This window comes from Cervus canadensis, chromosome 9 (genome assembly GCF_019320065.1).
Source record: "Cervus canadensis isolate Bull #8, Minnesota chromosome 9, ASM1932006v1, whole genome shotgun sequence".
Lineage (NCBI taxonomy): Eukaryota > Metazoa > Chordata > Mammalia > Artiodactyla > Cervidae > Cervus > Cervus canadensis.
The window spans coordinates 9,763,706-9,780,198 of record NC_057394.1 but is presented as its reverse complement, the minus strand read 5'-3'; the positions used below and the strand labels follow the sequence as shown (position 1 = coordinate 9,780,198).

The 16,493-nt window shown below is 45.3% G+C and overlaps 1 protein-coding gene across 3 annotated transcripts in view; it reads left to right on the top strand.

Moving 5' to 3' along the window:
* PCCA (propionyl-CoA carboxylase subunit alpha) overlaps window positions 1-16,493 on the top strand; it is a 346,711-nt gene that overhangs the window by 316,785 nt on the left and 13,433 nt on the right. For all 3 annotated transcript variants that reach the window (XM_043478360.1, XM_043478359.1, XM_043478362.1), the window contains one exon: window positions 15,145-15,285. In XM_043478360.1, the coding sequence (XP_043334295.1) occupies window positions 15,145-15,285 (141 nt within the window). The remainder of the gene's footprint in view (window positions 1-15,144; window positions 15,286-16,493) is intronic.

Genomic DNA, 16,493 nt, shown 5'->3' with positions numbered 1-16,493 from the left:
CAAGTTCCTCAAATATGAATTCTTCTGCCAGAATTTAGAAACACAGACCTGGGAATTCCCTGGCAGTCCAGTGCTTAGAACTCCAAGCTGTCCCTGCTGAGGGCCCTGGTTCAATCCCCAGTCAGGGAATTAAAAATCCCAGAAGCCATGCAGCATGGCTGAAAAAAACAAAGACCCAAAGCCTAGGGAAAGATTGTGGTGGTCCAGTCAGCATAGGTAGGGTAATGTTTCCAGTCTGGAGAAACCTCAGGAGAATTGAAGGAAGGCCAAATTATTAGGCTGAACAATTTTATCGGAAGAAATGCCAAGTGAATTTCTGTGAGGGATTAATAAGCTCTCTTTGTAAGATGTGTGTTCTTTGAGAGAGAGATGCAGATCCTTAGTGAGTGCAGGGCACTCAGTCATGTCTGACTCTTTGTGACCCCATGGACTCTAGTCACCAGGCTCCTCTGTCCATGGGATTCTCCAGGCAAGAATACTGGAGTGGGCAGCCATTCCCTTCTCCAGGGGATCTCCCTGACTCAGGGATCAAACCCGGGTCTCCTGCACTGCAGGTGGATTCTTTACTGTCTGAGCCACTGTGTTTTCACTCATTGTAGACCTACCCAGAGGAGCCTCCAGTGCCTTCCCAGGGAATAGCCCAGGAATTCTGGCATCTGAATTTTGACTTGAGACATTGAGATTTATAGTAAAAAATTGTATGTTTGGTCTTTGTCCCATTTCTGGCACAGAACTCCTAAAACCCTCGGAATTTTACTGAGTGAAATGAGTGATAAGAGGAGTGTCTTTGTTATTTATAACAAGTGCTTCTCAACCACACCAGAGCTTAGTGAGATGACTTTTAGGAAGCCCCTGAGATTAAGAGTCTGGTGACCAGGGAATGAGCCAGGTGGTTGAAGGATGGGAACTTGAAGCCCCACCCCCAACCCACAGGGAGGTTCACTTTGTAATTGTTGTCCAGTGAGTTACTCACCCACGTCTATGTAGTGAACCCTCCATTATATATATATATATACATGAGTTCAGTTCAGTCGCTCAGTCGTGTCTGACTCTTTGCAACCCCATGAATCGCAGCACGCCAGGCCTCCCAGTCCATCACCAACTCCCAGAGTTTACTCAAACTCATGCCCATCAAGTTGGTGATGCCATCCAGCCATCTCATCCTCTGTCATCCCCTTCTCCTCCTGGCCCCAATCCCTCCTAGCATCAGGGTCTTTTCCAGTGAGTCAGCTCTTCACATGAGGTGGCCAAAGTACTGGAGTTTCAGCTTCAGCATCAGTCCTTCCAATGAACACCCAGGACTGATCTCCTTTAGGATGAACTGGTTGGATCTCCTTGCAGTCCAAGGGACTCTCAAGAGTCTCTCCAACACCACAGTTCAAAAGCATCATTTTTCGCAACTCAGCTTTCTTCACAGTCCAACTCTCACATCCATACATGACCACTGGAAAAACCATAGCCTTGACCAAGATGGACCTTTGTTGGCAAAGTAATGTCTCTGCTTTTTAATATGCTATCTAGGTTGGTCATAGCTTTCCTTCCAAGGAGTAAGCGTCTTTTAATTTCATGGCTGCAGTCACCATCTGCAGTGATTTGGGAGCCCCCAAAATAAAGTCTGCCACTGTTTCCACTGTTTCCCCATCTATTTGCCATGAAGTGATGGGACCGGATGCCATGATCTTAGTTTTCTGAATGTTGAGCTTTAAGCCAACTTTTTCACTCTCCTCTTTCACTTTCATCAAGAGGCTCTTTAGTTCTTCTTCACTTTCTGCCATAAGGGTGGTGTCATCTGCATATCTGAGGTTATTGATATTTCTCCCAGCAATCTTGATTCCAGCTTGTGCTTCCTCCAGCCCAGCGTTTCTCATGATGTACTCTGCATATAAGTTAAATAAGCAGGGTGACAATATACAGCCTTGACGTACTCCTTTTCCTATTTGGAACCAGTCTGTTGTTCCATGTCCAGTTCTAACTGTTGCTTCCTGACCTGCATACAGGTTTCTCAAGAGGCAGGTCAGGTGGTCTGGTATCCCTTCTCTTTCAGAATTTTCCACAGTTTATTGTGATCCACACAGTCAAAGGCTTTGGCATAGTCAATAAAGCAGAAATAGATGTTTTTCTGGAACTCTCTTGCTTTTTCGATGATCCAGCGGATATTGGCAATTTGATCTCTGGTTCCTCTGCCTTTTCTAAAACCAGCTTGAACATCTGTAAGTTCTCGGTTCACGTGTTGCTGAAGCCTGGCTTGGGGAATTTTGAGCATTACTTTACTAGCGTGTGAGATGAGTGCAATTGTGCGGTAGTCTGAGTATTCTTTGGGATTGCCTTTGTTAGGGATTGGAATGAAAACTGACCTTTTCCAGTCCTGTGGCCACTGCAGAGTTTTCCAAATTTGCTGGCATATTGAGCGCAGCACTTTCACAGCATCATCTTTCAGGATTTGAAATAGCTTAACTGGAATTCCATCACATCTACTAGCTTTGTTCGTAGTGATGCTTTCTAAGGCCCACTTGACTTGACATTCCAGGATGTCTGGCTCTAGGTGAGTGATCACACCATTGCGATTATTTGGATCATGAAGATCTTTTTTGTACAGTTCTTCTGTGTATTCTTGCCACCTCTTCTTAATATCTTCTGCTTCTGTTAAGTTCATACCATTTCTGTCCTTCATCGAACCCATCTTTGCCTGAAATGTTCCCTTGATATCTCTAATTTTCTTGAAGAGATCTCTAGTCTTTCCCATTCTGTTGTTTTCCTCTATTTCTTTGCAAGGTAGCCACCCAAGATGGTCAGGTCATGGTGGAGAGGTCTGGCAGAATGTGGTCCACTGGAGAAGGGAATGGCAAACCACTTCAGTGTTCTTGCCTTGAGAACCCCAGGAACAGTATGAGAAGGCAAAATGACAGGATACTGAAAGAGGAACTCCCCAGGTTGGTAGGTGCCCAATATGCTACTGGAGATCAGTGGAGAAATAACTCCAGAAAGAATGAAGGGATGGAGCCAAAGCAAAAACAATACCCAGTTGTGGATGGGACTGCCGATAGAAGCAAGGTCCAATGCTGTAAAGAGCAATATTGCATAGGAACCTGGAATGTTAGGCCCATGAATCAAGGCAAATTGGAAGTGGTCAAACAGGAGATGGCAAGAGTGAATGTCGATATTCTAGGAATCAGCGAACTAAAATGGACTGGAATGGTGAATTTAATTCAGATGACCATATATATACATAGTCAGAGCTATATATATAGCTATATATATATACACACACACACATACACTGTCTTAACTGGGGGTTTAGAGAGCTTCCAGCTTGGCGAACAGGTGGGGTGCTGGGAGGGACACACCGGGAGAGGCAAGGACATTCTCCAGGTGACAGGCCTGGACTTGTGATTGCCCTCTGACATGGAGGACAGTCCTGTGAGATTAAGCCCTTAACTTGTGGGACCACAGCATCAGAACTGAGTTGAATTGCAGGACTCCCAGCTGATGTTCAGAGAGAGGTGGAGAATTGCTATGTGGGGAAATGCCCACACATTTGGTGGCCAGAAATACTTTGAGCAGAGCGTGAAAAAGAAATGGGTGATTCCTTTACTTAATTTCTCTTCTATCTGTAGACATGTATTAATAATAATAAAAAAACAATGAAAGAGTAGTAATGATGCTATTAAACATGACTGTGGCGTTTACCGCGTTTTGCACATTCCTCATAAAAGAATTCACCTAATCCTCACAGCAACCTTTTGGAAGAGTTTCAGAGGGGTAGATGTTAACTGTGCTCTGAATGTTTGCTGGGATTTTCCTGCGAGGCCATCTGGTCCTGGACTTTTTGCTGGTTGGGAGTTTTTAAATTGTACTTCAGTTTCATTACTTGTGATTGGTCTGTTCTTATTTTCTGTTTCTTCCTGGTTCAGTCTTATCCTTCTAAGAATTTGTCCATTTCCTCTAGGTCGTCCATTTTATTGGCATGTCGTTGTTCATTCTCTTACGATCCTTTGTGTCTTGGGGTATTGGTTGTAACTTTTTTTTTTTTTCATTTTTGATTTTATTGATTTGGAAAGAAAGGGAAGTTGCTCAGTCATGTCCAACTCTTTGCGACCCCATGGGCTGTAGCCTACTAGGCTCCTCCGTCCATGGAATTTTCCAGGCAAGAGTACTGGAGTGGGTTGCCATTTTCTTCTCCAGGGGATCTTCCCAAACCAGGGATCGAACCCAGGTCTCCCACATTGCAGGCAGACGCTCTACCATCTGAGCCACTAGGGAAGCCCAAGAGAGTCTCAGATGGGTTGTAAATAACACACCACCCTACCTCCCGCCTAAAGTGGGGAGAGGTGATTTGGACCCTCTCCCTTTTTTCTTGAGTCTGGCTAAAGGTTTATCCATTTTATCTATCTTTTTAAAGAACGAGCTTCTAGTTTTATTGATCTTTTTTTAATTGATTTTTAGTCTGTATTTTGTTTATTTCTGCTCTGATCTTTACGATTTCTTTCCTTCTCCCATCCTGGGTTTGTTTACTCTTCTTTCTCTCGTTCCTTTAGGTGTAAGGTTAAATTGTTTGAATTGTTTCCTGAGGTGAGCTTGTATTGCTGTAAACTGCCCTCTTAGAACTGCCTTTGCTCCATCCCACAGGTTTTGAATCATCGTGTTTTCGTTTTCATTTGACTCTAGGTATTTTTTAAATTTCCTCTCTGATTTCTTTGCTTGTTTCTCACAACTTTTTGAAGTAGGCACTATTATGATCCACAGTTTATAAATAAGGAATCTAAGATGTAGAACCACAGAGCTAGAACTCTACAACTAGGCATTGCTAATCCAAGATGTTTTACCACATGCAGTAAAAAAAATCCGCTACTGTCTCTTGAAAAATCTGAGATGTTTGAGACAGAGACAGGAAGTACTGTTGGGTGAATAGTTACTGTCAGGCACTTCCTAGTTACACATAAATGAATCTTTGTTCATTTATTCATTTAATTAAAACCCTGATGTTTAAATTTAAAAATGAAGGAATGTGTTCTGAGAATTTAGGCCACTTGGCCAAAAAGTGATGGCAGACTCAGGTCATTTGGCTTCAAAGCCTTGTGTTTTACGCTTTGGCCATTCCCAACGTGACAGTCATATGTCCTGTTCACGAGATTGGCCACGTGGCTTTACAGGTCTCGTCTACCTTCAGTAACGTGTTTTCTGTGTAATACACACTATGTAGCATACGAGAAGTCCATTTCGTAGCTCTGGTTAAACTTCCTTCCTAAGATATGTCAGAATTCTGATCTATAAAATGGCTTAGCCACTGCTGTGACACCCTGATGCAATTCACCCCCAGTCATTTAGACCAGTGATTGTTGGGTTGTGGAGGGAAGGGAGGCTTTCTTTTCTGTCTTCCTATATCCAGTGCCTAGAGCATTGTAGACTAAACTTAACAAGGCATATTAAAAGAGAAAAAAAGCAGATTGTATTAGTTTTACATGGGAATTCACAAAAAAATGTGACTGGAGGAGGCAGTGAGAATTTGGGGGTATATACCATCTTAACAGAGGGCAATACAGTGTGGAGAAGAGATTAGACAAAGGAGTTTGGGGGCTTCTGGGCTGGGGTGAGGTGTGAGCAGGTAACTAGGAAATGTAGGACTTGTAGAAAGCTGTTTAGAAAGGTTTATTATGCAGAGAAGAGTTCCACGCAGGTGACAGGAATAGTCTCTGGGGTGGTTCCTTTCCTGGTGTGGGAGACAGAGACTCTTTTCCAGGGGACATTTATGCCCGACTTTTAGACAGCCAGTGGAAGATGGAAAGCTGATTGCTTCCATCGGGTGGCCATCCGTGTACCAACGCGGCGTGTCTGGGGGAGGCATGCTGCAGTCCCTTTGGTTTTCTGCTCTGGTCTTTTTGGTCAGTGGTTTACTTCGCCCTGTTACTGCCATCGTTTGTTTGCTTTGCCTCTTCATGTTTGAGTTTCTGAATCTCTAACCCATGTCAGCCAGCATTTTGGGGTGTTGGATTGTGAGTTTCTTCAGTGAATGCATTATAGCAAAACTATTTTATCATTAAAAAAAAAATCTCTGTAAGGGGACTTCCTTGGGGGTCCAGCGGTTAAGACTCTGTGCTCCCAGTGGCGTGGGGTCCATCCCTTTTCAGGGAACTGAGATCCCACGTGCCACGCGGCCTGGCCAAAGCACAGAAATAAAATGAAAAGAAAAGAATCTAGCTATTAAAAAAAAAAAAAAAATCCCCGTGCAGTCAGAGCATTGTTGAAGAGCCCCTGGCCTTGGCACCCGTCCCAGGCCTCTGGTGTTCCCTCTCAGCGCTGAAGAACTTGCACGGGAAGGCCCAGCTCCTCGAAGTTTGCTTATTCTGCTCCCTGGAGACCACTTTACTTTAACCTGAGATGAGCAAAGATCAGTTCACAGAGAACAGGAGGCGAGAAGATGGGCAGGGACCTAGCAAAATGTTACACTTCCCTACCTGCGTGCTTATTTACATAATTGTGTTTTTATAACATTTCCTGTACTTTTCTGTAAGCTGATGCTGCCCTAATTACAGATTTTCAAGAGAACGTTTCATTGTACCCCAAATTATATAGTGCTTTTCAAAAGGTACCTTCTTACTGGTTTACCAAATACCTTATAAACTCGTAATTACATAAAACAATTCAGGATACAGAATGGAAACCGCCTGTACTGTTAACAGATGTTGGCTGGTATTGTTACATAATTGAGCACAAGGCTTTGAAAGATCTATAATATTTTTCTTGTGCAGCAAAGAAAGAAATGACTCATTATAGCCACAATGTATCACGGAGGCTCCTGATCAAACAGAAGGCACATGTTCTATTTTGTGAGTTCCGTACCGCGCCACTGTCAATGGACTTGCCTTTGTGGATGGGAAAGTGCCACTTATTCCAGAAAATTGCCTCTGTGGCATTTGTTAGACAGCTCGTGGGCACCTGGGCGAAGCAGAGGCTGGGCCCCTTTATCGGGGCTCACCTGCACACGGCATCCCACGGCGCCCAGCTCCCAGGAGGTTGCCCCATTAACAGAGTCCTCCAGGAACCCACTGGTGACTTGCTCTCCAAGCCCGCCTTCCCTGCAGACCCGAAGTGTAGCTGGCTCCCTATACAGTAGCTTTTTTTTCCCCCCCTATCATTTTCTGGTCTGTATCAAGACACCAGTGTTTCACATCACAAGAAAAGTAACCTCAGTGGAGCCCGAGGAAATAAATCCTATTATTAAGTGCTGTATTTAATGTGTAATTAATTTCTATTTAATTCTCAGCACTATTGGTAAAAAAAAAGAAAAAAAAAAAAGGAAAGTTATTTATCTTAGGATATTAGAATTAGAAGGACCCTTGTGTTTCTGATTACAAAATGCAATAAGAAAATGTTAGGTTCAATTTTTGCATTGTTGATAGACCTCCCCATATTTTCTTCTCCAGAGAATGTTGTGTTTTAGGAAATCGATGGAGATATACACAGACTTAAATAATCCCTTTCATCGGAGGTTTTGGTATTGGTCTTAAGTTCTTCTTTTCTGGAAACTTTTCCCTTTTTGGCCAGAGTTTTGAAAGATGAGTTGCTGAAGTAGAGATTCTGCCTTTCCGTTTTGTTCTGTTGGCATGTTCCTCCCGTCTCTATTCCTGTGATTCTTCCCTCAAAAATAGCCCTAATGACAGTGTTGCTCACTGCCGTCAAGGCTCCTTGAGGCCCGACGTAGCAGCCGAACAAAGAAACCTTGAGGAGAGGCTGATTCATAAACGTAGCCGGACGTGTTGAAAGTGATGCATTGTGTCACCGCGGCATATCGACATTGTCAGTTACATATCCTTAAACAACTCACCTAACCGAGTGATTTACTTTGTGTTTCACTGCCTTTTTCAATTAAAGGAACTGAGGGCGCAATATCAGAAACCATATATTTTCTCCTGTTAACACCAGCATCGTTGTCCCACAAGGTGTGGGGGGCGGGGGGTGTTGGGGTTGTGCTGGGGGCCGTGCTGCTCCGGTTTAAATGGTGTAGACAAGTGATTAGTGATCAGGAGCGAGCCCGCACCCTGCCTCCAGATCTTCCCTTCAGTGCCTTTCCATTTCTGTCACCCTGCTGCACACTTGGGAGGCGGTATTTCAGGGTAGTTCACACTGTTTCTTTTGCTGGCATTTCTTTCCATTTCAAGGGCCCTTAATGCTTCTTCATGGTTTTTTTTTAAGTATTATTTAGCATTATGACCCAAACCTTAAATTGTTGGATTTGCAGCTGCAATACAGGTGTTCTGTTGGCCCCAACCAAGGAGCTCTAGGTCCTAACCCCCCAGCCCTGCCCCAGGTTACAGGGGTGATAACTTGAACCAGACATTCTAGTTTCTTGGGACCTCGTTTATTGTCTCACACATTGGTGTGGTATTCGTGTTTCACAAGGCTAAACCATATATAGCATTTCTTAAATGTGTATTTGCACTAGGTGGCTATATTAACTGTTACTCTGCAGACGAGAGTTTGAGCTACACACTGACCCCCTTTGTTTGTTCTCTGTGTAAAGTTCTGTTGTGACAATGCTGATTACCCAACTGCTGGATTTGTGAAAAAGTGCACAGCAGCAAATTGGCACCTCAATGTTGCTTTGCCACTTTAAAAAAAATTGTGAACACACACGGGCTGCACACACTTGATTTATGAGCTTCCGAGGAGCACGTTTATCTGTGGATCTGTAACCTCGAGTGTAGCATTTGGTGTCTGTATTTGTGAGACACTCATTTTACCCCGGTAAGAGCTGTTGGGTGCTGAATGGGCTATTTTTAACAAGGAAGAGCAGCATTTAAAATTACCATGTGCTTGTGTTTCTTATTTTTTGCTAGTTTTAGAAAGAAAAAAAAGACAGGAAAAAAGATCCCGTTTCTTGTTCCTCCCTATTGATGTGAAATCATGAACCAGAGGGGTCGCATCTGAGGGTTTTGGTGCAGAGTCACCATTATTCCAGTGGCAGATGATAATGGTTCTCTGCTGTTAGCTTCACATCCCAAGTAAACGTTTCTACATCATTACCATCTTCTCACACCCCCAAGCCAGCCCAGGTTCATTTTGTGTTTCGGTCTGTAAGAACAGCCTCTGTTCTTAGAGTTCAGTTCAGTCACTCAGTCCTGTCCCACTCTTTGCAACCCCATGGATTGCAGCCCATCTTCCCTGTCCATCACCAGGCTTGCTCAGACTCAGGTCCATCAAGTCGGTGATGCCATCCAACCATCTCATCCTCTGTCGTCCCCTTCTCCTCCCGCCTTCAGTCTTTCCCAGTATCAGGGTCTTTTCCAATGAGTCAGTTTTTCACAGGACAAGAACAGCCTCAGGTGTTGGGAAAAACTTATTTTTGCCCTGCGGACATGTCAGGAACATCCTCTCCAGGTAGTTTCCGAGTATCCATCACTTAGGAAACCTGTGAGCCAGAAACCCAAACTGGGAGCTCTGACTCTCTGAAAACTTTACACCCTCCATATTTTTATACGTGTACTTCAGATTAATTCCACCTGCCTCTTAGTTGGATTTCTGGTGGCTAGGAACTTTTAAAAGAAATTTGTGTTTTTAAAAAGAAACGCAAAAAATTAAATTTTCTTTCCTGATACAAGAGTTTTTCTGTACTTGTAAGAAATCCTGCTCCTGGGCAGAAAGGGAAGGTTTCAAAGGAGCCTCATCTCCATATGGTTTTAGTCGATAATCCTTTATCCACCATCTTCAGCCCTCATTCCTTTGCTTTCTTGCCTGTGGCTACATTTCTATCTCTGCATCAATTAGCACAGTGATTTATACAACAAGCAAGCAGTTTAGAGGTAATGGTACACAATTAACATCTCATTCTACCATAAAGGGTATGCTAAATACCCCAGTCATTGCTTTCTCTGCCTGGAATTGAAATAAGTGTTTGTCTTAATTCATATGCTATCTGATGTGAAGTGGGCCTGCTTTGTACTGCACTACACCATTAATCTAATTATAGATAGCTGCAAATGAAGTGCTGTCTGAGCCGGGAGATTGAAGAAAATAGCCTTTTGTCATTTAGCATGACTCTGTGAAGCAAGATCACACTTTGCAGGGCAATACTGCAAAATGGAGATCTCAGTGATATTGCTGCCTGTTGCATCCTTTCTAATTACAACGAGCACGGTAAACACACCCGGGCGCTGATAGAAATAGAGCTGTAGATACGCTGTCACGCGGGCTGTCGGCGAAAGTCCTCTGAGTGCTGTTGGATTAAACGATGCGTTCTGATTGACAGTTACCTTGAGACTGCTGATGGAGTTGTCTCAGTGTTACGCTAACAGGCTGCCCTGTGACGGCAGCTGTCCCAGGCGCTTGAACTGCTGTCTCTTCATTCCGACCTTCTTCGCCAGGCCTGTACTTCCAGGAGGACAGCTACAGGCTTTTCATCCTGTATGTTTTTCGTGCCGTTCTGTGGACGGTTTCTGTTGGTTTGGTTTTGTAGGGCCTGACGCTGAAGCAGAGGGGAATGTGTTCTGCCTGGCTTCGAACCCTCACTGTGTTTCTCCTCCACTATCAACTGTGTATTCCACGAAGAATTTAGGAAAGGAAAACAAGTTTGAATCACAGTCCTGGTTCCACCTAGATGCTGTATTTTTCGTGTTTTTTTTTTCCCCTAGTTTTTTTTAATCACCTTTGTTTTCAAAGACGCAGCATCATTTCTGCAGCTCGGCATTTCTGTCACTCTGGAGCCGTTGACAGTTTCCCTCCCTCCAGCTCGGGGTTAGCAAAGCAGACTTGGGAGGAGCATTTCAGCCTTCGCTCTCACTGCCACTCTGTGGAAACGGAGACACAGCTTAACGCTGGAGACCCTTGGGGCAGAAGGCATAAAACTCTGAATGAGAAGAGATCCTTGTGTTTGGAGAAATGTGTTTGCCACCTTACTTAGCCGGGGCCGAGGTACAGTATAAGGCCAGTGCTTCAGGATGCTAAGATAACTGATGTAAAATGATTGATGGCGAAGCTTCATCGTTTATCCTTCAGTCTGTGGTGGCTGAGCGGGCCCACGGTTGACATGAAAACCATGAGCTGTATGTATATACACTTCTTGTTCTGGGGAGAATGACGCAGAGAGGAAGACCAGAGCTGAGCCTGCTTTACGAGGAACGGCAGAGGAGCCTCTGAAGTCACAACTGAAAAAATAAGGAAACAAACCGGAAGCACTCGTCTTAAGAGGAGTGACCCCCAGGCCCCTGAGTCTTACAGGCACGCGGGATGCATAAAACCGCTGGTCCGTCTGGAGGCCTCGGGAAGAAGCACGGGGATTGAAGCTCTGAGGGGATGCAGGCGCGAAACCAGCGCCCACACCAGCCGTTCGGCGTGTTGTGTGACCATCCGAGTGCAGTGTGTCCACCAAAAGGGCTCTCAGCTGCCCGGGGCACCGAGCAGCGTGTGTGCTGGGCCCGAGTGGGCACGCTCACTGGCAGGATATTTCCGTTAACCAGGTCTGGTTAAAAAGCATCTCTTCCCCCAAAACCATGACGGGCCCTATCCTCCCCCAGCAACCACCCCACCCCCGCCCCCCACCCCACTGTTCCCTCTCCTGATTCAGCTTCCCTGTTGAGAGCTGCATGTTCATTTTTAACACAGTTCCACTGAGTTCCTTTTAATTGTCCATCTCTTATAGTTTTCTTCCCTATCCTTTTTATGTCTGGTATGATTTTTCTCTCTTTCTTTTGAACTTTCTAGGGAGAAATTTTCTTGTTAGACATGGTTTTTCACTGCAGACACCACAAAATGAATTTGCTTAAAAGCCGGAGCTGGGGTTATTTGCCCATGATTAGGTTACTAGGTAAGGCCTGGGTTGAGGAACTGGAGCCCTGGGAGCACCTGTTTTCTGCTCCAACTTACACTTCGAAGTGTGTTTTCAAGAACTTAATAATTTGCCTGTGGTTTGGAGAGCACCTCCCCACACCCGCCGGGTGAGGTTCCTTCCTGGTGGACCCGGAGCCGCTCAGCTTCCAGCCTCCCCCCACCAGCAAGCAGCCTCCACAGCAAGCAGACATTTCTCCAGACCTGAGGAGCGTAGAACCTTCTGACTTCTCCCAAGATTCTGCTTCTCTGTCTCATCAGTGAACCTTTAGCATCCTGGCCAGCCACCCCCAAAACAGCAAATCGGCGGTCTGTCTGCTTGCTTCGGGCTCACTCGGTAAAGAATCTGCCTGTAATGCAGGAGACCCAGCTTCCATCCCTGGGTCTGGAAGATTCCCCTGGAGAAGGAAATGGCAACCCACTCCAGTTTTCTTGCCTGAGAAGTCCCATGGACAGAGGAGTCTGGCGGGCTACAGTCCATGGGGTCCGAAAGAGTCGGACACAACTGAGCGACTAACACTTTTCTGCTTGAAAATAATAACTTACCAGCAAAACTCTCCAGAAACATCCTATGGGACCCCTTAGGAATATTAAAGTATTTAGCATAGGACAAAAGTGCACACACATCATAGGGTATTTTCCTGAAATCTCACCTCGCTGACTGCTCTGCCTGTGCCCCCTTTGAATTCAGAGACACCAACAAATAGCTGTTTTGATCACAAGCTTTGAAAGCCCGTGTGTGCATTCTTAAATGGCTCCCTTTCTGGGGCATCAGAAAGCGTTTACAGTTCTCACCACGCAGTTCACCCCCGTGGGCCTCTGTGCTGCCTCTCCGCTCACCTCCCATCCTGCCCGGCGCCCCCTGGCCCGCCACATTACCAGTCCAGAGGTCGTTTCCAGAAGGCGTGTTTGTGTGGGCACGCTGAAGGGTCAGGACAACATCAAAGGTAATCTTAAAACGAGAACCTTCTCCGCAGCCGCTGCTTTTTCTATTCAGAAAGGTCATCTCGAAGCCAACTGTTTGCAACAGGGCCTCTCCCAAGGCATTTATGCCCCTTGTTATTTTTTGCTTGTGATTACAATAAGTCGCTTATCCCCCAAACAGATTTAAGAACAATAAACAAATACAAAAGGAAAAGGAACATCTCATCAATAACAAAGACCGCATCCAAAGGCATTGAGTTCTGTGACTCTTTTACATCTCCTTCCAAGCAAAGCAGGAGTCCCACGGAGAAAGGAATCCAGATAGGAAAATTACAAAAATAGTAAAAAGGATCCAATTGTAGTCAGGATCTTGTCATTTCTGGGGTGCACTGGCGCTCGGGACGATCCTGGCACTTTATTTACCCGAAGGGGCTGGTTTGGGATGCAGCTAACATTGGTTTTTAAGGGTATCCTCCATGGTGAAGTGTGATAAATCAAATTATCTTGGGTGTAGAAAGATAACCTTGCCCCGAGTTCACATTTTGAAGTCAAATTGTGTGAAACACAAGAAGAAAAGATCTGTATACTTGGGGGGAAAACTAGCCAGCTGGGCCCAGCGCTGAGCCGTCCCGAGAAGAAGCCACACGGGACGCTGTCAGCCAGACAAGTAACTTTTTGTTGTTGTTGACTCTGATGCTTCTCGTGAGGTGGGATTTGCTTTTCCAAGGCGTTAAGAGCACAGATATTAAAACTGTGCAATTTGGTACAATTATATTCTTCCCCCTCCCGCAGTCAAGCCCCCCCCCCCCCATAGATTTAATGAAGGACTTTGAGGTGCATCTCGTCGTTGATAAATAGCCCCTCTGCCCAGAATGTTTATTGGAGTGACAGCAGAGTGCATTCTCTGTGCGTCTTCCCTCGCCACTTATGACTCAGATGAATTTTAATAGGAGCAAAAAGCTTTTATTTGCCCTGTAATTTCACTTAAGGATCATATCCTTCAGAAACTGGCAGACACTTGTACATCTGGATTGCAAAACACATGCTCAGGAGTAAAGGGAAACATGCAGGAGATGGTATTATTCAACCTGTCACAGCGTCACGAATCTGCTCGGAATCTAGTCCATCCAAGTTCTTCCATGGGCCCTGTCCCCACCCCCAGCCTCCCCCCACCCCAGTCCCCAGTGCCTTTAAATTAGGCCCTGAGAGCACACTTAGAGATGCCCACCCCAGTCCCCAGTGCCTTTAAGTTAGGCCCTGGGAGCACACTTAGAGATGCCCGCCGCCCCGGACAGGACGAAGGGCGATTCCGTTTGGCCTTTGCCTCCCTGCCATCACGATGCCCAAGGAGGCTTTGAGCTACAACAGCTTTTTTTCTAACAAAATGGAGCTGCCTGGTCACGCCATCTCTCTTGCCCCCAGAGGAGATGCTCTTTGGTAGGAATCAGAAAAGTCTTCAGGTGGTGGGTCCAACTTGAGCAAGCAACACCTCCCCCAACCGTGTCATGTCTCTGTTTGGACAGACCAAACCCTGGCTCGTGTGTTTATTCAGAGATCTAGGATTCCGCCCCCCCTCCCCCGCCCCCTGCCGGGCAGAAATTCCTTGTATTAGAAATGTTCTGGTAGACTGAACTGCCTTTCATGTCCCCCTCATCATTTGAGAGCCACCTAGAAAATGGGCCATTAAAATCCTGGGCTTGCGGATCGTTTCCCTTCAGTGGTTTTAAAAATCTCGAGTTATTGTCTCTTGGTGTAGAGGATATTCACGTTATATTTCATTTTCATCAACCCTAACCATCGTGTTAACGCTGGAAAGACCACATAATGTTGTGCTTAAAAAGAAAAGGTAACTTTTTCAATCGTGAATATAATGTTTTATGTCACTGGAAAAAAACTGAATTTTAAATATTCTTTTGCCCCAAATGAACACCAAAACCTTTTGTCCTAACTTACTGATAACACGGTCCAGCCGCTGTCTCTGGGGAGCCGAGGGTTTGGCACAGCTGTCTGCTGCCACCTACCGGTGAGTTCTGGCAGCACCCGCTTCTCTGCTGGCCGGCCCAGCTGCAGAATGTGTGTCCACTGGGAAAAGTTTCTAAGGGAATACAGGAAAATTCTCTCTTCTTTGTAAGGTTTAGAGATGTTTTTCTTAATGATACAGGATGATTACTGTTTTTCACTAATGAATTACTGGACTCGTTCTGCTTTCAAGAAATTTCGTACACAACTGGCTTACAACATAGGGCAGAAGCAAACGAATGCGTTTTGCTTCCGTGTGCAATAACTACGTGACTTCAGAGGTGGTGAAATTTAAAAGCTGAAAACTGATTTTGAACGATTGCTGCGTTGGAGGAGGAAAAGTTCATCATGTGATCTCACTTTTTTTTCCCTCCACCTTTGTAGTACAAGGTGCGTATCCTCACCAAACTCGCCGCAGAGTTGAACAAGTTTATGCTGGAGAAAGCCGCTGAGGACACCAGCAGCGTTTTGCGCTCCCCAATGCCTGGCGTGGTGGTGGCCATCTCCGTCAAGCCCGGGGACCTGGTAAGGCCTGTCCCTGTCTGTCGGGGGGGTGCGGGGCAGACCGAGGCAGCGTCCTGTCCTGAGTCACGGCACCCCTCAGTACAGCAGGCGCTTCTGCGCGCGCTTTGTCCAACATTTCACATCACAGGCTCTCTCAGCGCCTCCCCTCCCCAACGACCCAGGGAAACTGGAACAGAAATAAGGCCAGATCCATTGTTTCTTTGGCAAATTTAGTGTCTCAGGAAGCGTTTATTTAAAATTCCTATTTACCCTCTAGCTCTCTGTGGTTTAAGCATCCCTGAAGAAGTCATACCAAGAAATAACCCCCTGATGGGGGAACTTTTGGCACACATCCTGGAATAAACGGGAAGGGTACTAAGGAAAGTTATTGCCGTAATCTGTGTGGTACCAGAGCACTTCCCAAATAAAGTCTAGGATCAGAGTTTGAAGTTTTTCATTTTGACCTTGTGAAATTAAGGCACAAATCAAGGGTATATTATTAGATTTCCTCACATGTTCAGTCTCCAGGTCATAGGCTGTGGACAGATTGGTAGGATACAGTCATTGTCCTAGAACAGACAGAAATCTAGTGATCAGCATCGAAAGTAAAAAGAAAACAAAGATGCAACCGGAAGGTTTCCAGGGAGCACTTCTGTCTTTGCTGTTTTATTTCTGTGCTGGGAGAGGACAGCCAAGCACCACAGTCTTCAGTGCATGATGCGGTGATTGCATTTGTGTCTCAGTTATGTCACAGGAGTTTATGCATTTTCCTGTAAAGACTACATGGAAACTGCCTCTCTGTTTATTAACATAAGAAAAATAAGAAAAAAACTAATGTAGTTGGTTGGCATTAGCTTCTAAAAAAGTACTTACAATCGGCAAATACTAGCAAAAAATGATTGGTTTCAGTTGTTTTAAAATGATTAGGCCTGAAACTGATATGTGAAGTTGGAAAACTGACCCAACAACTGCTTTACCTGATGACATAGAAATGGAAGTACCGGCTTTTAAAAGAGGCTCGGAGCTGGGGATTGTTAGGTTTGAAAGCACTGACATGCCCAGAAGAAAGCCCTCTCTAGCACTGTTAGGCTGCCTGGCGTCCAGGATTTGGGAGAGGTGATGCGGACTCAGGATCAGGTTGAGTGTGGCGGTGGGGTTGCCTTACATCGCTTTCTTCAGAAGGCCTTGGCCTTGCCGCTGAGAAGGCCTACATCCACTCCGCAAGCAGA